Source organism: Sinohyriopsis cumingii, chromosome 1, assembly GCF_028554795.1.
Source record: "Sinohyriopsis cumingii isolate HCF-2022 chromosome 1, ASM2855479v2, whole genome shotgun sequence".
NCBI classification, from domain to species: Eukaryota; Metazoa; Mollusca; class Bivalvia; order Unionida; family Unionidae; genus Sinohyriopsis; species Sinohyriopsis cumingii.
In genome coordinates, this window is record NC_142961.1 from 181,774,484 (window position 1) to 181,799,765 (window position 25,282).

The following is a 25,282-nucleotide window of genomic DNA, read 5'->3' on the forward strand; positions in this document are numbered from 1 at the left end:
CTCTCTGTGACTGAAAGACGAAAATGGTTACTGCACAGGAACTTGAGTTCTCCAATATTTATGGTTACAAAATGTTTTAGGTTACTCACACAGGGGCTAAGGATGAACCCTATAAGTTTGGAGGTTAATGGGTCTATGATCAAAGTCACTGACTGAAAAAAGAAAAACGTTTTCTGCAAACAAATTTAAGTTCTCATAATCTTTGGTTACCAAACTTTGTGGATGGTTTATACTTTGAGTGAGGAAGAAGCCTATTAATTTTGGGATGAAACGGTCAAAGGTCAAGGTCGCTGTGAAAGAAGAAAAATGGTTTCACACAATAACATTAGTTCTATATCGCATACCTGGACCATCCTTTGGGGATGGTATACACTTGTAATAAGGAAATAAGACCTGTTGATTTTGTGATCAAACTGTCAAAGGTCAGGGTCATTTTGACTGAAATAAGAAAAGTGGTTTCTGCACAAAAATTGAAGTTATTTATATAGAGGAGTATAAAACACTAGCCAGAAGTATAATGACCTGTAGATTGTACTCTTTTATTATTGTATTATTGTATTTCCACAGTATTTAAGCTCTGTTTCTTATGCATTGACTGAACTGATTATCCCTATAAACTTTGATGTCCAAGGTCAATGGCTATTGTTATTGATCCTAAGAACTCCTCATCAGAATTTAAGGACAGTAGTAATATTAAATTTTGTTGTAAGGATGAATATTTTTATATTGTACTGTCTTCAGAGTAACAATGATGAGACTTTATGCTTTGTTACCATGACTGTAACATCTCTTTTACTTGACCACTTCAATAGAACCCAGGGTCAAGTTCTTTCCAGGTATAATTCTTCTCAATATCCCTACCATTAGCATCATGCATTTTGAATGCACACATATTTATTTATATCATTAAAATCAAGCTACTGTAGAAATTAGTAGTATTGCCACCAGTCTCTCTCTTGCATTATATAATGCTGTGTAGATAAAACCTTGAGAGGGACTGTTAGGCAATGTAGAAGAGAGGATCTTGAATGCAGACAACATAGTGAGTGGTCCATTTTTTACATATAAAGTTTCACAAATCTACAACTTTAATCAAACCTTTTTATTGTTCAGCTCTTGTTACCATATATACCAAGAATTTTAGAAAAAATATGCCAATATCAGCTTGTTATATGCTATTGGAAAACTCTTTCTTATGCACCTTTATGACAGTGAGACATTAAAAGATTTGGATCACCTGCAATCCATGTCATTTTTTATTTTGGTTAAGGCAATACAGAGGAGATTGTAGAGAACGGGGCTCTATTTCAAATTGTTCCAATTTGTATATCATCAGTTTCCATGCTCTTCTGTGAGTCTCATTAAAAGGGTGGCCATATTGAGTATATTTTCTCCAAAATAGAAATTAAAATCTCCACCATGTTCATAATCATTATTAGGATTTCATGAAGCCATGTTACTTATTATCATTCTTACTTCATTATTTTAACAAAGACATGTCTACCAATTTCACTTCTGACTACTTCAATCTATTAAAGTAGCGGAATCACTGGTCTAAATTCTTTAATATCACTATTAATCATTCCATATATTCTCTTTTTCTTCCATTTCATTTCCCCAAGAAAATAGATTTTAAAATTTTTTATCCCTCAATCAAATAAAGACTTTTAATTCTTTGTATCATGATAGCCCCAGGCAAATAAAAGATCCAATTCTTAATTCGTGAGCCATAAAAGAATAAAATATCTCTATAAATTCTCTAATTCTATAAAAACAACACTTTTAGTCGAGGAAAAGAATTTATGAGAAACAGAATTGACAAGGAATGCCAAAAAAGGTATGGAAATAAGATCTAAGGAAAAGATTGATGAAATAGGACAAAGTAAATACTGAAATAAACAAAATCAATATAGGACAAAATAAAAACTAAAATGAATGAAACATTAAAGAACAAAATAAACACTAAAAAATTAACAAAATCCAATTAGGACAAAATAATACTTAAATGAACAAAGTAAGTATGGGACCAATAAACACTGAAACTAATAAGCTATAAGACAAGATAAACACTGAAATGAACAAAATCTTTATAGGACAAAATAAACAAAATGAACAAAATCAATATAGGACAAGATAAACACTGAAATGAACAAAATAGGATGATTTAACTCTTAGATGAACAAAATCAATATAAGACAAAATAAACACTGGAATGAACAAAATCAGTGGAGGACAAAATAAACACTAAAATTAACAAAATCAGTAAAAGACAAATTGAACACTAAAATTAACAAGATCAGTAAAAGACAAAATAAACACTAAAATTAACAAAATCAGTATAGGACAAATTGAACACTAAAATTAACAAAATTGGTATTAGACAAATTAAACACTAAAATTAACAAAATCAGTATAGGACAAAATAAACACTAAACATTAAAATGAAAAAAAATCAGTATAGGACAAAATAAACACTGAAATGAACAAAATCAGCATAGGACAAAATAAACACTGAAATTAACAATATTAGTATAGGACAAAAAAGCCCCACTGAAATGAACAAAAATAGTATTGGACAAAATAAACACTGAAACAACAATACTGTTACAGTAGCATTCATGTTCATCTTTCATTACCACAACCTAACAGAGTACCTTCAAACTATTTAGGAAAAGAAGAAAAACATTTAGTAGTAAATTGTTCAAAGTATATATGAGTGAACACCACACACCTCATTTAACTTAATTTTTTTCAGTCTCATAAAATTTAACCCATGTAACATTTAATGATATTTTTCAAATAGATGAGTAAAGAAATAACTGGTTAAACCATCTAAGTGTAAAAGTCAAAGAAATAACTGGTCAAACCATTTAAGTGTATAAATCAAAGAAATAACTGGTTAAACCATTTAAGTGTATAAATCAAGGAAATAACTGGTTAAACCATTTAAGTGTATAAATTAAAGTAATTTATTAAACCATTTAAGTGTATAAATCAAAGAAGTAACTGGTTGAACCATTTAAGTGTATAAATCAGAGAAATAAATTAATAAATATTACTAGCTCATTTTAGCAGTAATTTGAGAATTTAATAGATTTATCTTGTTATTAATTAGAGTTGATTTTGACATTTACAATTTTACCACTCTACTTCGGTAATGCATTTAATTCTACATTTGCTGCCCATGCCATCTAATTATTTTGTCAATTTTTACAGGAATATTTTTGGTGCAAATTTTGTGAGGTTGAAGCTCTTCATTTTGGAGGTGCATTATTTTCTCCCAGTATTTTTACACTGAATGAAGCATATGTCCGATTGATTTTCTGAGATTTTAACAATAACATTAAATGGTAACAAGACATCAGACATGATTGTAACAAATCACAATAAGATCTTGATGACCATGGTAAAGTTTAGCATCTGCTTCTCTCTACTGAGGCCTGCTGAGACTGACAACTGTGTGCTCAGTAATGGATATGGTTTAATTGGGCAGCCATTCACCTTTCTTTTTGCAGCAGCTTCTGATTAGTGGCATTTTTAAAGGCTTGGCTTTGTTCTTTTAGCATCAGCTTTAAATTGTGATATCAGTCCTATTGTAGCCTACATACATATGGAGTTTATTCCATAACATATTCACTACCTTATGTCTAGTTATCATTTGATTCTTCCTTTTTTCATGTAATTCATAAATATGCAAACTATTTCTATATGCATATTGTGCTTGAGTTTCATCATAGTTTTGCCTGTGTAATGTTGTGTTCCATGCTTTGTTTTTCATCTTACCAGCTGTTCAAGCAGAATCAGATTTTAGTGCTTGAATTTCCACCTTTATATCATTATTTCTTCTCTTTGTTTTTCTATCTATTCATTATATGACACTATGTCTCTTTGAATTTTACCTTTTTTGCACTCAAAACCTTTTTCAGTTGCTCCTTGCTTATAACAAGTTTAAGTTTACTTTCAGAGTGTTCTTTTGTAGCCATACTGTCTGCGTTGCCATACTGTATAGCTATGCTGTTTGTAGCCATATGGTGTGTGTAGCCATGTTATCACTGTAGCCGGCTGTCTGTAGCCATATGGTTTGTGTAGCCATACTGTCTCCATAGCCATACTGTCTGTATCCATATGGTTTGTGTAGCCATACTGTCTCCATAGCCATGCTGTCTGTATCCATATGGTTTTTGTAGCTCTGCTATCTGTGTAGCCATGCTGTCTGTAGCCATATGGTTTTTGTAGCCATGCTATCTGTGTAGCCATATGGTTTGTGTAGCCATACTGTCTGTATTGTCATATAGTTTGTGTAGCCATACTGTCTCCATAGCCATGCAGTCTGTATCCATATGGTTTTTGTAGCTATGCTATCTGTGTAGCCATGCTGTCTGTATCCATATGGTTTTTGTAGCTATGCTATCTGTGTAGCCATGCTGTCTGTAGCCATATGGTTTTTGTAGCCGTGCTATCTGTGTAGCCATATGGTTTGTGTAGCCATGCTATCAGTGTAGCCATGCTATCTGTAGCCATATGGTTTGTGTAGCCCTACTGTCTGGGTAGCCATGCTGTCTTTGTAGCCATGCTGTCTGTAGCCATATGGTTTGTTTAGCCATACTGTCTGCATAGCAATATGGTCTGTTTAGCCCCACTGTCTGGGTAACCATGCTGTCTGTGTAGCAATGTTGTCTGTAGCCATATGCTTTGTGTAGCCATACTGTCTGCATAGCAGTATGGTCTGTTTATCCCTACTGTCTGGGTAGCCATGCTGTCTGTAGCCATATGGCTTGTGTAGCTATATTGTTTTGTAGCCATATGGTCTGTTTAGCCATACTCTCTGTATTGCCATTTTGTTTGTGAAGCGATATGGTCTGTATAGCCAAGTTGTCCATGTAGCCATATAATGTCTGTGTAGCCATGCTATCTGTAGCCATATGGCTTGTGTAGCCATACTGTCTGCATGGCCATATGGTCTGTTTAGCCATACTGTCTGTATTGTCATATGGTTTGCGTAGCCATACTGTCTGTGTAGCCATGCTGTCCGTAGCCATATGGTTTGTGTAGCCCTACTGCCTGGGTAGCCATACTGTCTGTGTAGCCAAATGGTCTGTGTAGCCATACTGTCTGATTTGCCATATGGTTTGTGTAGCCATACTGTCTGTGTAGCCATGATGTCTGTAGCCATATGTTTTGTGTAGCCATAATGTCTGCATAGCCATGCTGTCTGTAGCAATATGGTCTGTTTAGCCCTATAATCTGGGTAGCCATGCTGTCTGTGGCCATATGGTCTGTGTAGCCATACTGTCTTTATTGCCATGTTGTTCGTGTAGCCATATACTGTCTGCATAGCCATATGGTCTGTTTAGCCATACTGTCTGTAGCCATATGGTTTGTATAGCCATACTGTCTGTGTAGCCATGCTGTCTGTAGCTATGTGGTTTGTGTAGCCATACTGTCTGCATAGCCATACTGTCTGTGTAGCCATGCCATTTGGAGCCGTATGGTTTGTGTAGCCATAATGTCTGCATAGCCATGCTATCTGTAGCCATATGGTTTGTGTAGCCCTACAGTCTGGGTAGCCATGCTGTCTGTAGCCATATGGTTTGTGTAGACATATCTGCATAGCCACGCTGTCTGTAGCCATATGGTTTTTGTAGCCCTATTGTCTGGGTAGCCATATGGTCTGTTTAGCCATACTCCCTGTATTGCCATTTTGTTTGTGAAGCCATATTGTCTGTGTAGCTATGTTGTCCATGTAGCCATATACTCTCTGTGCAGCCATATTGTCTTTGTAGCCATACTGTCTGTGTAGCCGTACTGTCTTAGTGTTTGTTCATTTCTTCATAATTTGCTGTGAGGACTTCAAAGACTTGAAAAAATGTTTTAGTCTCACTGACACTTCAGTTTCTATTTCATTTTGTTATCTTTGTAGTGTAAGGTGTCAGTTATTGCTTCATTCTTTTTTACTCAGGTTCTGTTTTTCAAAGAAATTGTTTAATTCTATTTTGGAGACAAGAAAAAAAATTATTTTTCCCATCTGAACATGATAATTATAGTATATCAGACAAAATTTGATCAGCTTGTAATATATGACAACAATTTGTAATCAGTTAAAATCATACATCTATAGTCTGAATATACCTCCCTATTTGTTTTTACCCCCCTGTCCAATTAAAAAATGGAAAGCATAAATGAGATTAAAAAAACTGCACAGAACTTAGTTCATTCATTGATTTATAATTTTAAACCTGAATATGAAAGGGGGGCCCTAACACTGTTATTGTATGGGCTTTTCATATAAAATGGAAGTTTTCAATGTAAAAGATGACCCTGCTTGCCAGTCATTTCCAGTTCTGTAGAAGTCCATTTTCATAGAAGGGGTGGACTGATGACCACACATGTATGTACATAGAAGGTAAATACAATTTTGTCGACTTCTGATATTTACATTGTCAGATCAAACAAAGGAAAAGAATGACAACTACAAATTTGCCTTTCATATAGATTTAACAAGCCATGCAATTTCTGTGTACATGTGTGCAAAGGGATATAACTCTCAAATCTCAATCTTATGGTAATTTATGGAATTATCTGGCAGTTACTGAATACAGTGAATGTCACTCAACCATAGTATATGCAATATGGAGCCATGTTAGTATGAAAACTCCCTTAAGCATGAAACTTACATATGATGACAGTGTTAGGGCCACTCTGGTCACAGTCAGGTTAGAAATTATAAATCAATGAATGAAATGACTAAGTTCTTTGCATTTCTTATCACATTAAAGATTTTCGTTATGGAAATTGATAGGGGGCTACAAACAAACAGGGATTTATGCAAAAAGCTATAACAGAATATGCATGGGAGATGTCTGATATTGCATACAGTAACTAACTTTCCATGCATACAATATAGATATCTTTACTTATTGGGTAATGACAGCAGCTAATCACCATGTGTGGTAGCATCTGCAAGAGGCAACAAAGAAGTGATGATGGTGTTGAATTATATGCTTTGGGTTTTAATCATTTTTATGTTAAAAGAAAGATGCCTTTGACTATGTCCATTGGACAACTTTAATGTTCTATCTGCATTTATGATCCATCTTTATAACCAGCTAACAGTCTCTATTACATAGTTATCTGGTCATAGCATTACACATTGCATGAGAGAGACTGGTCGCCTTGAGTTGGCTAAATTTTGTTTTAGGTGTGTCTGCCTCCTAGTAGCAGAGTAGGCACTTTGCCAAGAGATGAACTTTTGTTTTTAAATGCATGCACAGTTTCAATGAAGCTTGCATTGATAAAGACACATTTTACAGAACAGATAGCTGAAAATAGGCAAAAGACTTTCAATTCTAGCTCAATTCTGGTCTTAGAATATTGTTTCATTCGTTAATCTTGTCATAATTTCATCAAATTCAAGTTGTAGGTTTTTTTCCCTCTTAAGTAGTTTCCTCTAATGAAATTTTTTAGATATTAACCTTGTTCCTTGGTAACCAAGTTTCTGACAAAATGGTATGCTGACCTTTTGATTCATCAGTCACAATGATGAAAGCGAGCAAATTTTTTTCAAACAAATTATTTCTAATGGCAACTCACCCTAGCATGAAATGCAATTCTTATTCTGATTGGTCACTAATTTAAGTGGACCAAGAATTCCAAAGGTCAGCAGAACAAGAACCTTTTTCACTGCCTGTCATATGTACTTACTATAAGTAGATATCAATCAGATTGGTTCCTGGAACAGTTGTGATCTCACCATGTTAAGTTATCATATCCATCCCATATACTACAACAACATTATATTTATCTCTCACACTTGTTAAATTCCAGAGAAAAATATTAGTAAGGTTTGCCTGCTTGGAATCTTCACACATGGTCATATGCAAATTAACTATGTCTATGTATATGAATATTTACCTCTTCATGTCTTGCTGTTTCTATATTTTTTTTTGGAAGTCCTATTAATTTTATCCATCAGACTTGTATTTTATGTGATACACCATCTTTCTTTTCTTTTTTGGGCAAAGTCAAACAAATATAATACATCTTCCTGATCGGCATCTTGAAACTAATGCTGTCTTATAATACCACACTTAGTCATGTAATTGTTTTTATTCTGAATCCAAATGCAGTTTTAGACTAGTTCCCCAACCACAAGATTCAACCTTGCTCCGACCTTTCCTGGAATGGATACAGACAAAGAACAGCATGCAGCAAAAGAAATGTTCCTGTGATTGGAAAGGGTGGGGGGCTCAGCAATTAATTGGGCAGAATAATTTTCATGCCTTTTATTAATTTTTCATGAAACTTAATGTGTCTGTAATCTGTGGTAGGTTGCATGGCTAAAGCATTTGTCTCAAATAATCACAATTTTATAAAATTAGCAGAAAATGCTAAAAAAAAAATATATGGCCAATGTTCTTGACATGTTCAGTTATAGCAATGTAGAGTACCTTGTTTTTGTTTTTGTAGAAGATGTAAACAGCACGAAAAAGTTAAAACCAAATCTACAGCGGAACACCAACATTCTGGATGCTAATTATATGGATTTTTGTCCATTCAGACTTCTACCATGAATTGTAAATCTCCCAAATGGGAAAAAATAATGATTTACATCGAAAAACAATTGTCACAGCAAATCATTTTTGGAATCTGGATAAGCAGCATTTGAGCATTTCATTGTTATATCCACACACACACACACACACAGACACACACATTTGGAACAGCAGATGTAAAACAATATACACTGTCATTGCTAACTTTAGAATTTAAGAATATAAAGAATCAGATCAGAAGTGAATTTTTTATAACATTTGATTTATTATATACTATATTGAAGCGATGCATGCATCCATTATCATTTAGAAGTTTAGTTGTGAGTGCTGTGATATGGAGATAATATAGTGTTCCCTTGCCATAAATCTCCTTAGTATACTGCAGTACTTCATGATGCTGTCATGGTCATGGATCACATTTAATTGGTTGAATTTAGTTTTATTAATTTATTCAATTTCATAATGGCTCATGAGAACCAGTTACAATTTGAATTCACATGATTAAATACTTCATATTGGTTTATGGCACTGTTTTGATACTTCCTTATTAGGACAGTCCATAGTACAAAACTCCCTTACTTATAATGCAGGTCACACGTATGACAGTCCATCAACTAAGGGGACACTGAACACAATTACAGTATGCACACAAATGCAATATATAATGGTATCTTCTAGAATACAATTACATGATGCACACAAATGCAGTATAGTGTTCTAGAATATATTACAGTATGCACATTTACAGTATATAGTGTTATGTTCTAGAGTATGTACAGTTGCAGCATGCACACATGCAGTATATAGTGTTATATTCTAGAGTACAATTACAGTATGCACTGTATAATGTTAAAGAATATCATTACACTATGCACACAAATGCAGTATATAGTGTTCTAGAATATATTACAGTATGCACATGTACAGTATATAGTGTTATTTTCTAGAGTACAGTTGCAGCATGCACACATGCAGTATATAGTGTTATATTCTAGAGTACAATACAGTATGCACTGTATAATGTTAAAGAATATCATTACACTATGCACACAAATGCAGTATATAGTGTTCTAGAATATATTACAGTATGCACATGTACAGTATATAGTGTTATTTTCTAGAGTACAGTTGCAGTATGCACACATGCAATATATAGTCTTATGTTCTAGAGTACAATTACAGTTTGCACACAATTGCATTATCTAGTTTTATATTCTGTAATACAATTATAATATGCAAACAAATGCAGTATATAGTGGTATATTGTATGATACAATTACAGTGTTTATACAAATGCAGTATACAGTGGTATGTTCTAAAATACAATTTGAGTTTTTGCATGAAAGTGTTTGTATGCTATGCTGTACAGTTAGAAGAATTATTGGTTTTCATATCATGTTTGATTTCTGTAGGACAGCGACCTAGGCGCCTCACGCATCCTGATACCAGTTGTAAGTTATATATACGTTTGGCTGTACTGATTGTCCATTTCAGCAGGATTTGTTCTGACACCTTTCACGTACATTTATATTTCCCATTGCACATGCTTCAGATAATGTAGAATGTGCAAGTTTTATCCTGTTCTAACATGAATATTTCTGTACTCAGTACATATGCCTTTTTTCTCATATTTAGAAAATAACAGCTCTAAGCATGCCTTTCCAGTCATGTAATAAAACAACAGTAGTGGCAACAAGAAGTACACTGATAGATTTATATAAAGGTCATCTATAACAACACCCTTAAATTAATTAAAAATTAACATTATTGATGATCAACTATAGTTATTTGTATAGAACTGGAACTATTCGTCTTCACAGTCCCCTTTGTTAACAGCCTCCATTAGTAATCAGATTATGATTTGTATAGAACCTCTACTATTCTCATAAATATTTTCATTGTCCTCTCTTTCCCCTCTGTTAACAGCTTACTATCTGTCGTGTTCATTTTTGTGGGTATAAATGTTCATGGATTTGCAAACAATGACATTGTCATTTCAATGGCTTGTTGAATGAAGGGTTCCTATCATTTCCACAGAAGCATCATTTTTAATTGGGTTGTTAAATTCATGATTTATGGTAACAAGACCTGCACATACTGGTACCCAACAAAAAAACCCCACAATTTCATAAGTAAAATGTCTCATGGTTTTTTTGGTGGATGGCTGATTGGGGTGGTATGGGTAGCTTGGAATCACTTTCTGATTATCATCTGCTATAATTAGGTGTTGTTTGCTTATACAATATAGATAAAATATACGAACAAATTTCAAGCAATTTGTGTTTATTACATTTGATATGGTATTCAGTATACAAGTTTCAAGCAATTCATGTTTATTACATTTGATATGGTATTCAGTATACAAGTTTCAAGCAATTCATGTTTATTACATTTGATATGGTATTCAGTATACAAGTTTCAAGCAATTCGTGTTTATTACATTTGATATGGTATTCAGTATACAAGTTTCAAACAATTCGTGTTTATTACATTTGATATGGTATTCAGTATACAAGTTTCAAGCAGTTCGTGTTTATTACATTTGATATGGTATTCAGTATACAAGTTTCAAGCAATTCGTGTTTATTACATTTGATATGGTATTCAGTATACAAGTTTCAAGCAATTCGTGTTTATTACATTTGATATGGTATTCAGTATACAAGTTCAGTCTGCACATGTATTAAGTATCGACTACTCAGACTGGAACTGTATAGGGATTTTCACTCGTGTTCACATTTTCTTAGAAGTATTGAATTAAACTTAATATAATTTATTTTGTTTTTTCATTTGTATTGACACAATATAGCTAAAAATATTTGGACTGTATGAAGAAGGGGTGTATTGTAAATACAAAATCATATTTCATCAGCCTAGGATGAGCATTATGTATCACTATGCAGTATCAAACTCCTTCTTTATGCTAACTCATACATATGTACACTGTACTGTATGTACTCACTTGTAAGTCAAGTCCAATTGCAAACATATAGACCCTTATCTGTCATTGCATAATGTATTGGCAGATCAGGGTCTGTGTTGCTTTTTCTTCTGATAATTCCTAACAAACTGCATAGACTCAGATCTTCCAATGCATAATGTGCCAACCAATTCGGGTCTGTGCAGTTGCACTCAACTTACTGGGGAGTATGTAAAGTATGACAATCTGCGGTCAGTTCATTTACTTTTGTGGATATTAGTTTTCATGCTTTTGCTAAAGAATGTTATTTTTGTTGGCACTTAGACTGATGGACTGGGGCATGGGTCTTGTTGTTAGGTTTTAAGTATGTCGCTTGTAGGGTGTCTTGAAGGTACTTGCCCACTAACAATCATTTCTTTCATCATTTTAGCAGTCTTTGGTCGTGTTTCATTTCTGAGTGTGTGCACTTGCTTAAACGTTGGGTCCAACTGCAAACAACATAGGCCCTGATGTTGTATAATGTAGCAGCAGGTAAGGGTCTATTTAGTTTGTTCTGCAGATTACTCCTAATAAACTGCATAGACCTAGCTCTGCTGTTACATTATCAATGGCAGATATGTATTTGCAGCATACAGTTGGGTTGAATTGTAAGACTTATATGTGAGTACAGTTGGGTTGAATTGTAAGACTTATATGTGAGTACAGTTGGGTTTGAATTGTAAGACTTAAATGCAGGTACATTTGGGTTTGAATTGTAAGACTTATATGCAAGTATGTATGGTAATAAGATAACTTTTTTTTCAACTATATTGAGCAAAAAGTGAGTCTGAATAAAATTTGACTTGAGCTCATGTTATTAAAGTTGGGACAAGTCAACAGGACAAAATTATACACTAGGAGGATTTTGATTCTGTTTATGTGTATTTCACTTAATATGCATGCCTTCCAAGTAATAATAAAACTGACTGTATTGTCTGTCATTTGCAATAGATTTATTAATTAGTTAATTACTGTTATTGATGTACAGTAATTGTAGGTAAAAATATTATGTATAATTGTCAGCTCATTCTTTGCTATTAAAATATGAAAACTTTGAATAATAAAAAAGTACAAAAGCTTAATGTACCCCCTCCCCATGATTTGTAATGTTCAGGCTGTATTAAAAAATAGAGGTTATGAAAATTTACAGACAAGACAGTTATGCCTAGACCCCCTATACCTAACCCCTATACCCATCACACTTCCTGACCCTGGATTATGTTGGTTGAACCCAATTGTCAAATAAACAGATTTTATATAATTTGACCTCCATTAAATTATTTCCATTTATGTAAATTTTTTACTAGTTATAGTTTGTTTGAATTGGAATGATTCAGACTAAGAGCATGTTTTATAATATGTTTAGACTTGATAAATGGTGACTAGGTGTGTTAATATCATAGTATTGTGGCTTGTCGGGATTTAATTACAACACATAGTATGCCTGCTTGTCATTGCAACACACTTTTATGTACTACCTTATTTTGGTATATATAAAGCACACTTTTTAGACCTATTTTTCCTATTTCAGGAGAGGGTGCTTGTTTTACATTCAAGAACAAAAACCATTTCTTTCCAGTTTGATCTATTAATAGGATCATGTAAAAAAGCTGCCTACACTTAACATGTTATAGTGAAATATTGAAATAATATAGCATTGTAACTACAATATTACTAACCATATTTAAGATATAACTAATGCCCACAAACCTTGATAGTCCTGTTATGTTGATTGTGTATGTTGATAAATTCAATTGAATCATGTAGTTTGTTTTTAATGCTTCAACTGGAAATACATGTAGTAGATAAGCAACTTGTTCATCTACTGTATCATGAATGCTTTGAAGCCGTGCAAATTACCACATTATGGTAACATTGGAACATATGAACTAATGAATAAGTTAATGTATCAAATATGCAATTTATTTGCTTTTCTATGGAAAAAAAATCTTGGTTCTTTGTTTTATTTCTCATCTTAAATCACAGTATTTGATACTTCTTGGTGAATATAGGACTTGCAGTACCAATTCAGAGCCTATAGGAAACCCATGGAAACACCATTGTATTAAAATGCAATCATTTTAATTATCTGAGTGCTCATGATCAAACCTATTTTTATCACTATTGACCCATCTTTGATTTTGATCTTCACATGTGTGAAACATGTGTTTTCAATTCCACTCATAAAGACTCCGGTACAAATTTCAGTAATGAGTGTTCCAAACTTGAGTTTGTAAAAGGACTGAAATTCCTTCTATAAAGCATCATCTCTATTTTTCTCATTTACAAATAGGATAAGGTCTCAAAAGGTTCTTATCACTAAAATTTTACTTCTCATTGTTTACTAGTCAAATCCAAACACATATATACCCAGTGTTGGAGTTTTATGTTCAGCCATTTCTAGAATGGTTCCTATTTTTCCATAAAAAATTAGTACCAGAGTCAGTAGTGATTGTTTATTCAGCATGATTTACAATGTAGTAAGCACTGGCCAAAGCTTTTAAGACACTAAGTGCATGTCTAGTGCATTGTCTTGGTAAATTTGCAATTTATTTACTTTTCTTAATAGGTTAATATACCTTTTTCTTTGTTTATCTGTCATCTTAAATAACAGTATTTGATACATCTTTGTTGACCTTACAGTGACCAATGCTTCATTGCCTCAGCAATGGTGTTTTCAGAGGTGTTCTGCACCAACTAAAGTTATGATATCTCCAACATAATTGCAATGCATTGACAGGGTATATACTGCCAGTCTAATAAGTATTATTACTAGACCCAGACTTTGATATGGCATGTTGAATGAATATAGTCAGACGTGTATCAGCCTAGTCTGGGTAACACTGGCAGAGACCAGATAATCGTCATAGCAACATGTATTAAGCACTTACAGAAAAGAAAACAGAAACAATCAAGCACCATTTTATTGTCAACACATCAAACATCATGTTATAAATGACAATCAAGGCACTAACCAAAATGGTGGAATGTTGTTCGTGACAAAGATGTAGTCAAGTCTTAAAGATCTGAAATGTAGGATATTACATGTACATTATCCATCAGAAATAAGTATTTTACCACATGCTGGGTTGAAAATCAGGATGAATGTCATACATTAGTGTGCCTTATATACACCAGAGTATTTTGGATAAGGCAGTAATATCTTTCAAGTACCAACATGTACTGGGTAAAATCAAATTGTTTGTCAGAAAATACCAGTATTCTTTTGAAGTACCAATGTGTACTGGGTAAAATCAAATTTTTCCCCCCAGAAAATACCAGTAATCTTTTGAAGTACCAACATGTACTGGGTAAAATCAAATTGTTTGTCAGAAAATACCAGTAATCTTTTGAAGTACCAACATGTACTTGGCAAAATCAAATTTTCTTGAGAAAGCACCAGTAATCTCTTTGAGGTACCAATGTTTACTGGGTAAAATCAAATTTTCTTCAGAAAGTATGAATAAGTGTTTTCCTAAGTTGATGAACATGTATGTAAGAATAACAAATTCAGATTGGTTTCTATGTAAATATGTTTTCTGAAACACTTTGTAAAATGAGTATGAACTTGAATGTATTGCTATTGTTCGCAATATCAAGTATTTTTACATAGGAAGCCATCAATGACAATTCTGTTCTCAGGACAATGAACATCATAGACTTTAAGAGCCGCTGACCAGTTATTGCATTGTACATCTGAATTAGCACATCTGTCTTATGAATTAAAATATGATTTTGTATTCCAGTTATTTTGTTCTGTACTCACAAGTGTCTATATGTTTTTTTCAACTTTTTTCCTACGCAGTCATTCTAAAGCTTAAGTTAGTCATTGCACTTAGAAAGATTTAATATTTTTGTCAATCATTGTCCCTCCCCTTTCTCCTTTTGCTTTTTGATGGTCATTATTTTGAATAAATGAACCATTTCATTGATCAGTCAACAAAGGTTAGATTTCTTAATGGAAAATTTAATTGGAAATCATGTATGTATGATCATAAATTTATCCCAAATATGTTACTTGCAATTTTATTATAGTCAGTTGTAAAGTTTCATAATGTAACATGTAATTTGTTCAGTTCATTGTAACATGCATCCTATGTTTCTATCTTTATTCCATTTTGGGTTTCGTAGATTTATATCTGATTTGTGATAATTTTAGAAGTATTACTATCCTAATTTAAGTGATGTATGTTGCTACTGTATTTTTACATTTATTTACAAGCAAACAGTGGGCAAAAGGCATGTATGTGTCATTACTTAAAAACTGGCTCATTCAGTTCTTCTTTAAGAAACCAGTTTTCTTATTGTTCACTTTAGTGGACTTTGGAAAGGACAAATCCTATATCCGACAGCAGTCAGCACCACAATTCCGTCTAAGAAGGCAGGGTACCAAGTTTAACCTGGCCTCATTTGCCAACTCCATGTTTCCAGGTTAGAGTGTACTTTCACTTTCAATTGTAACATTGTGGGATTGTATGACAAAGGATATCATTCATAATTCTCTATTCTGCACAAATTGTTAGATTTTTTTTATACTGCTAAGGCTATTCCTCATTCCTCATTGTTTTAGGATTTTGATGGAATGTGCTTCAAGATGACAAAGTCTCTTATCATATTGTCTTTTTGATAAGCCATTTACAGTCACTCATCATTTTGGTCAGCTTTCCTGTGAGGTTAAAAATAGAATACGTGTTTGGGTTATGTGTCAGAAGGTTGAAAATCAATGGTCAGGGACTCAGATGAAAGAAGATATGTTTGCAAAGTAGAAAAAAGCTGTTTTGTATGTACTACTCAATTTTTAAACATGAATGAGCTAAGCTGTTGATTATTGATATGGGGCACAGTTTCGACAATCCAAAGGGTCAGCAAGATCTTGCAAAGGATATACTTGGTCACAAATAACATTTATTTTGATCTGTGATGGTATACTCAGCATCAGTGATCTCTCCATATGATATACTCCAGGCTTGTGAGTGTTAGAGTCAGTGATCTCTCATTATGATGTACTCCAGATGTATCATTCAGTGATCTCTCCTTATAATATACTCCAGACTTGTCAGTATCAGTGATCCCTCCTTATGATATACTCCAGACTTGTCAGTGTCAGTGATTCCTCCTTATGATATACTCCATACAGTGTCAGTGTCGGTTATCTTTCCTTATGATATACTCCATACAGTGTCAGTGATCTCTCATTAGTTTATTCAAAGAAGAGCAGTTCAGGTACTGACTTACTGATTTGTATTGTGATCAGTATATGCTACAGGGTTTTGTTAGATTTGACTTTGGGCTTTCCACTTTTACACTGAACGTGGACGTATGTGAAGAAGGTTTGATATCATACCTGCATTAGCATATAGTGATGCTGATATCATTGGTCTGATGTCACTGGTAGCAGTGCTGATTCAAACAATTTTTAGATTGGATGTAAATTAACATAAGTTGCTCTCACAAGACAATGGTACAATATGACTATATGCTTGAAGTTTAGATTCTGACATTGTGGCTTGGAGCAGGGTAATTTTGTATTAAGCTTTTGCCTTGAAGTTTTTTTTTATGTCAGATCTTTCTAAGTGCTATAATGTTTATATCACTTGTCACATCTGAACTGAAAATTAAGTAATATTTCCTTATCATGCATTCAATATTTGTATGTTGTTTCTTATCATGCCTTTAATATTTGTTTGTTGTTACACTAGGTAGGATGCATTATTTGCTATGTCTTTGTCATGCCTTTTTAATTTGTATGTTGTTACACCAGGTAGGATGCATTATTTACTATGTCTTTGTCATGCCTTTATTATCTGTATGTTGTTATACTAGGTAGGATGCATTATTTACTATGTCTTTGTCCTGCCTTTGATATTTGTATGTTGTTACCCTAGATAGGATGCATTATTTACTATGTCTTTGTCATACCTTTATTATTTGTATGTTGTTACACTAGGTAGGATGCATTATTTACTATGTCCTTGTCATGCCTTTATTATTTGTATGTTGTTATACTAGGTAGGGTGCATTATTTACTATGTCCTTGTCATGCCTTTATTATTTGTATGTTGTTACACTAGGTAGGATGTATTATTTACTATGTCTTTGTCATGCCTTTAATATTTGTATGTTGTTACACTAGGTAGGATGCATTATTTGCTATGTCTTTGTCATGCCTTTTTTATTTGTATGTTGTTACACTAGGTAGGATGCATTATTTGCTATGTCTTTGTCATGCCTTTTTTATTTGTATGTTGTTACACTAGGTAGGATGCATTATTTACTATGTCCTTGTCATGCCTTTATTATTTGTATGTTGTTACACTAGGTAGGATGCATTAATTGCTATGTCTTTGTCATGCCTTTTTTATTTGTATGTTGTTACACTAGGTAGGATGCATTATTTGCTATGTCCTTGTCATACCTTTCTTATTTGTATGTTGTTACACTAGGTAGGATGCATTATTTACTATGACTTTGTCATGCCTTTAATATTTGTATGTTGTTACACTAGGTAGGATGCATTATTTGCTATGTCCTTGTCATGCCTTTTTTATTTGTATGTTGTTACACTAGGTAGGATGCATTATTTGCTATGTCTTTGTCATGCCTTTTTTATTTGTATGTTGTTACATTAGGTAGGATGCATTATTTGCTATGCCCTTGTCATGCCTTTTTTATTTGTATGTTGTTACACTAGGTAGGATGCATTGTTTACTATGTCCTTGTCATGCCTTTATTATTTGTATGTTGTTACACTTGGTAGGATGCATTATTTGCTATGTCTTTGTCATGCCTTTTTTATTTGTATGTTGTTACACTAGGTAGGATGCATTATTTACTATGTCCTTGTCATGCCTTTTTTATTTGTATGTTGTTACACTAGGTAGGATGCATTATTTGCTATGTCCTTGTCATGCCTTTTTTATTTGTATGTTGTTACACTAGGTAGGATGCATTATTTGCTATGTCCTTGTCATGCCTTTTTTATTTGTATGTTGTTACACTAGGTAGGATGCATTATTTACTATATCTTTGTCATGCCTTTAATATTTGTATGTTGTTACACTAGATAGGATGCATTATTTACTATGTCTTTGTCATGCCTTTATTATTTGTATGTTGTTACACTAGGTAGGATGCATTATTTACTATGTCTTTGTCATGCCTTTATTATTTGTATGTTGTTACACTAGGTAGGATGCATTATTTACTATGTCCTTGTCATGCCTTTTTTATTTGTATGTTGTTACACTAGGTAGGATGCATTATTTACTATGTCTTTGTCATGCCTTTATTATTTGTATCATGCCTTTAATATTTGTATGTTGTTACACAAGGTAGGATGCATTATTTGCTATGTCTTTGTCATGCCTTTTTTATTTGTATGTTGTTACACTAGGTAGGATGCATTATTTACTATGTCCTTGTCATGCCTTTATTATTTGTATGTTGTTACACTAGGTAGGATGCATTATTTGCTATGTCTTTGTCATGCCTTTTTTATTTGTATGTTGTTACACTAGGTAGGATGCATTATTTGCTATGTCCTTGTCATGCCTTTTTTATTTGTATGTTGTTACACTAGGTGGGATGCATTATTTACTATGTCTTTGTCATGCCTTTAATATTTGTATGTTGTTACACTAGGTAGGATGCATTATTTGCTATGTCTTTGTCATGCCTTTTTTATTTGTATGTTGTTACACTAGGTAGGATGCATTATTTGCTATGTCCTTGTCATGCCTTTTTTATTTGTATGTTGTTACACTAGGTGGGATGCATTATTTACTATGTCTTTGTCATGCCTTTAATATTTGTATGTTGTTACGCTAGGTAGGATGAATTATTTAATATTTCCTTATCATGCCTTTAACACATTAACAGCTGGAGGTTTTTGACATTTTTGCCTGAAAATCGAGTAGGAAACACATTTTGAAAGCTATTTCTGAATATATCCGAAAACACCAAATCCCCAGTGATCTTTCAATAACATACTGCCTAGTTGTGTTAGAAACATCGTTTTCCATTGGCTATTTGACTCGTGCATAAGCAGAAGGGTAAAAGTTGGAGTTCTTTTGTTTTCTTTTTTTGTGCTAAATGGAGCCATTTTTTTTTTTTATTGAGACCACTCTTTATTCCAAATGCCGATTTTATCCTACTATTTGCAAAGGCTCATCTGTCTGTTTGCAGTTCATACCGGTTAGCCTTAGATCTGAGACTGAAAAGTCAAAAATCCAGACACAAAATCGGATTCCGACCACGAATGAATTTTGGGTAGAAAAAGTCGGGTCCAAAAAATGAGGTTTTTTATCTGTATTTTGTAGTGCAACTAGATATTCCATATTATTTGGTATCATTGTAGAGCTACATCTGTCTACCTTTATATAATACCACCCACTTTAGTGTATCATGCATGACTATGACGCTACAGAGCTAGGCAGTAAGCTACTACCTCCTGCCCCGTTAAGTTGTCGCTAGGGGTTAATGTGTTAATATTTGTATGTTGTTTCACTAGGTAGGATGTATTATTTAATATTTCCTTGTCATGCCTTTAATATTATATGCATTGTTACTTATCATGCCTTTAATATTTGTAGGTTGTTACACTAGGTAGGGTGCATTATGTAATATTTCCTTGTCATGCCCTTAATCTGTGCATGGTGTTACACTAGGCAGGGTGCATTAATTAATATTTATATGTTGTTCCACTAGGTATGGTGCATTATTTATTATTTGTATGTTGTTACACTAGGTAGGGTGCATTATTTTACTTTATGCAGGTAAGACATTAGTATGTTGATCTCCAATTGGAATAATGATATTTTAGGTGGTCAGCTGAAAGAGTTCACGGATGAAGAGAGTAATTTTGCGGCCTTGTTACAGAGAGCCATGGACTTGGAGGGAGTTGATAGGGAGACTGTATACATGCTGGTATCACTTCTGATGAAGGTATGGTGTTTCTGCAATAGCTGAGGTCTTATGCTGAAATGGAGCTTACTGTCATGGATTCATCAATATAACATAACGTATTAAGGACTGTAGAAGAAAATCCTCCTATTAGTGATCTATCCCAAAATTTGCACAAGTCAGGATTAGATGCTGTACATGCACAAATTTATTTTTCATAATAGCAATATGGTTATTTAATAAATATATTGACAGTAGGAGACATGGAAAACTATGTGTTAATGTGAATTTACTAAGCTCTGGGATATTAAATGATGTTGTTACGATTTACATTACTTTTCAAAGGACACACTAACCAATGAAAAACATTTTTATGGGATTTCAAATACACACTGACCAATGAAAAACTTTCTTATGGGATTCCAAATTATTCACTATAGCAAGTGACTGCTGTACATGCAGTAAGTTTTTAAGGGAATAAGGTAGATTCGTGCTAGCACATAAAGGGTAATTTTCCTTTTTGCAAATGAAGAAGAGTTTTGAATTATAGCATAGTGTTAAGAAAAGTTACAACCATAAACTTTCATGTCATTGTTAGGGCTGTCAAAATTGTAGTAAACATCTACCTGTTGATTATTTACCCAGGTACATGATCAAAGGGAAATTGTAGTGCCTTACCTGAACCCCTAGGACCTCCTGTACTTAAAACCTATGCAAACATGACCATCCAGTCAGATGGTTTACCCATTTATAATTTTAAAAATAATTTTACATTACTGCACTATCCCCTCTTGTCCTACATATCAGACTTAGCAAAAACTTCTTGGAAGGTAAATGTTGTGTCATGTGTGCATGCCCAGAAGCCAGTAGTCACATGATATGAGCCCCCAACTATATTGTTTTTTTGTGTCTCACTCACTCCAAAAGTTGACAGATATAATCATCTATTTGAACATGTCTTTTAGATATGAACTAAACAGACAGTTGATTGTTCATTTATTACCCAGGTTAATATCAACGGGCAGGCATAGTTTTTGTCCATTTGTAACATTTAAAAAAACAAATATTAGCATGCAAAGTATTTTTTAAAAGTATTTTATGTATACATAACTTGCATTATTTGTTAGTTCTCTTTTAGGTTTTTTTGTTGTTATATGCATTTGTAATGTAACAATGCATGTTCAACCTAACATTGTCCAAAATCAAGTTTATTTTCACCTTGACCTGAATTATTGATTTTTTTTAATAATACGTAACTAAAATATTCTTTGTCTATATAGATTTAATATCAGGATAATTATTAATAGATATAAACATATATATTTGGGTCTGGGTCTAGGTTATTGGAATTCCCCTACATTTTACCTGGCATAAATTACATAGTCCAGGTTATATATTATGATTTTAGGAACAGACTTTCTAATTATAACTAACATTTTATTTTGTAAACATTAAGAAGTTTCTAGAAGGTTAGTATCCATTTAATAATATTTTGGTTTTTGATGTAGAAAATGCTAATTGTGATTTGATGTCAAGTAGAGGACTATATAATCTTGTCACTAGAAATATTATTCATTCATGCTTTAACATCTGAGCAGAATGAAGTTATTGCTGTGTACAGTATTTGATTTGAAATTATTCAAATTATTTCTTCTCTGGAAATACAAAGTGCTCTGATGACATTCTTGGAGGGGGCCCCAAGTGGCCAAGTGGTCTAAAGCGCTTTCCGTTATGGATCACTGCCATCTCACCTCTGTCTGCGTGGGTTCGAGTCTCGGATTCGACTAATGTGGGTATGTGAGAAAGCTTGCCAGTAGCTTCTCGTGGGTTAGTGGTTCTTTCTGGGGTTTTCCCGGGTTCATCCTCCACCATTAATATTGGCCGCCATGTATAGCCTATCGTGTGCTGAAAAATGGCGTTAAACCCTACAACAACAACAACATTCTTGGAAATAGTGACTTGAATTTAAAGTGAAATTTCAAATCAGGATTTCTTCTCAGATTGTATTACAGTTGAACCCGGTTATGTCGCCGGCCTAGGGGTTTGCCAAAAAGCGTCGAGATAACTGATGATCGAGATAAACGAAACCAATATGGCAGCAATATATTAACATGTGCTTGAAATTTCTTTATGTACATGATGTGCGTTAATAAATGAGAATGTACATGCACGTGTTTTCGGAGGTTTTTTTACACAACAGCGTTGCCGCGATTTGTTTGATGAAGCGATCGGCATGCTATAAAAATGTACATACATGTTTGCTAACAACAAAAGGCATATGTGCACCAACTAACAGCAGAGATTTACCAGTATACAATACAAACCACCATCGATTCTCGATACAAACCTTTATTATATTCTCCAACATTGCAAACACAAAGATCGCTCACAAAATCACAAAAAACGTGCGGGGTGTAGTTCGTTTTTACAAAAAGCTAACCAGTGTCAAAATTAAATTCGCGAGTCATTTCACTCTGACACAGCTCTGAAAAGTATCGTACATGCGGTTACTATGGTTTCTTTGCAAAGTCTAAAATGCTTTGTTGCTTTTTGCCTTTAACAGTCTGCTTGAAAACAAATGCTTCAATATTATTTATGCTGTCTAAAACAGTTTCATCTCCTACAAAAGAACCATACCGTCGAATTTTCTGTAGCATTTCTATCACCTCACCAGCTGAGGGAATTGGTTCCAAATCTTCGTCTGCATCTTGTTTGTACAAATTAAATAACCAAAAAGTCTGTCGCCAAAAAAATCGCCAGATGGGACATTTTTGGCACCAATAAGGGAAAAAAATCGCAATTTGCGACATTGGCGAAGCCCAGGACGATCCCAGGCCCTGCATTGGATTGGTACACATGGTAATTACTGAACACTTACCCAATTGTTTTTACAACTAGGAATGAAAATCGTGAAACGTGAATATTGACCGCAATAATCGTCCTTCAATATCACACACTGTACCGTTCGTTCGTGTTAAAAAATACTTAGATAAGATGCCCACTAATGGGGATCGAGATAACCGACATTAAGTGGCAAATTTGGCCCTCTTTTGTGCTCGAGATATTAGGGTTCGGCGACATAAAAGAATTGACATAAATGTTGAGAAAATGCTAAGACAAAGAGAGAATTTGGCGGTTCCACTTCAAAAACGTCGACTTAATAGGGTTGGCGAGTTAACCGAGGTCAAGATAAGTGGGTTCGACTGTATTGTGATCCAACAAAAGACCATTGGCACATCAAGACTTTAAGAGCCATCACAGCCACATCAACACTTTAGGCATTGGACTTATTTGGATTTGCACTAAAGTTTATTCAAAACTTTTATTATTAGGACATGTGTATGTGTAATTCTAGGATTATTTTAGGATTTAATTTGCAATACCATAAGATTTTTTTCATATTTTCTTTTTGAATTCTAGGGAAATAAATTATTTGTTGAATTTAACAAAATTTATTGCTTTTTGCTCTTTTCTGTTACTTATTTTAAGAGCATAAGACTTGTAACAGGTAGGTGACATACATTAGGAAGACTGCTAAAATCTGACATTCTAAATATAGCTACCTAAATACTGATGGCACAATAGAAAGACCTTTACCCTCCTTTCTTTCTTTCTTTGAAACTTTGTTGGAACTCAGTTGTGATTTTTTTTTTCCTTTTCCTGTTTGTTGAATTTTTTTCTAATATAGAAAAAATGTCTAATATTTACATGAAATTAATGAAGTTGAAAATATTTACTGGTAGTTTGTTTTAGGTAGGGTTGTTTTAAATGAGGTTATTTTAGGTAATGGTGTTTTAAATAACCTTGTTTAGGTATGTTGGTGGTTTTAAATAAGGTTGTTGTAGGTATGTTGTTGTTTTAAAATAAGTTTGTTTTAGGTATGGTTGTTCTAAAAAATATTTTTATGGGGAGGTTGTTGTTTTCAATAAGTTTGTTTTGGATAGGTTGTTTTAAGTAAGGTATTTTAAGTAGGGTTGTTTTAAATATAGTTTTTTATGTATGGTTGTTTTAAATAAAATATTTTTTAGGTGATGTTGTTTTAAATAAGGTTTTAGATAGGTTGTTTTAAGTAAGATGTGTTAGGTAGGGTTGTTTTAAATATAGCTATTTTAGGTATGGTTGTTTTAAAAAGGTTTTAGGTACAATTTTAAGTAAGGTTTAGTTAGGGTTGTTTTAAATAAAGTTTTAGGTAGGATTGATGTTTTAAATAAGGTTGTTTTAGGTATGGTTGTTTTAAGTAAGGTTTATGGTAGGGTTGTTTTAAATATGATTATTTTGGGTGCAGTTGTTTTAAATAAGGTTTTAGGTATAGTTGTTTTTAAGAAGCTTATTTTTGGGAGTATTGATGTTTTAAATAAGTTTATTAACAACTTGAAATTAGATGTACCTTTAAAGTTTGAAAATATAATTTTTTGCTAGCTTTTAAATGGGGAGACATTGGTCTCACTTTAATGAACTGATGGTGGCAGTGTTGCTGGCATCAGTATCAACAGTGTTATGGTCTTGTCTTAGATTTGTTGAAAGTCATATATCTTAAGTTGCTGTGTTCAGCATCAGTTGTAGGACAATATTACTCTTTGCCTTAAGCTAGTACCCTGCTATGTCAGGATTTCAGGACTCACTGTCAGGATTTCAGGTTGCATATTGTAAAAACTTACTGAACCAGGCTGAAGCTTGTGTCCTGCTCTGTCAAAATTTCAGGCTGCATATTCTGAAAACTTACTGAGCCACACCGAAGCTTGTACCCTGCTCTGTACAGATTTCAGGCCTCATTTTCTCAAAACTTAACTGAGCCAGACTGTAGCTTTTACTCTGTTCTGTAAAGATTTCAGGCCTCAAATTCTCAAAACTTACTGAGCCAGGCTAAAGC

At 33.5% G+C, this 25,282-nt stretch overlaps 1 protein-coding gene across 7 annotated transcripts in view; it reads left to right on the forward strand.

The window, feature by feature from the left end:
- The window catches only part of LOC149808497 (protein unc-79 homolog), a 255,882-nt gene that overhangs the window by 105,549 nt on the left and 125,051 nt on the right, over window positions 1–25,282 (forward strand). For 4 of the 7 annotated variants that reach the window (XM_089978143.1, XM_089978163.1, XM_089978159.1 and 1 more), the window contains exons 27-29: window positions 9,965–10,003; window positions 15,829–15,942; window positions 20,333–20,454. In XM_089978143.1, the coding sequence (XP_089834269.1) occupies window positions 9,965–10,003; window positions 15,829–15,942; window positions 20,333–20,454 (275 nt within the window). Of the gene's footprint in view, window positions 1–812; window positions 837–9,964; window positions 10,004–15,828; window positions 15,943–20,332; window positions 20,455–25,282 lie in introns of all 7 variants that reach the window. The other 3 variants (XM_089978169.1, XM_089978177.1, XM_089978183.1) reach the window with 3 other exon arrangements.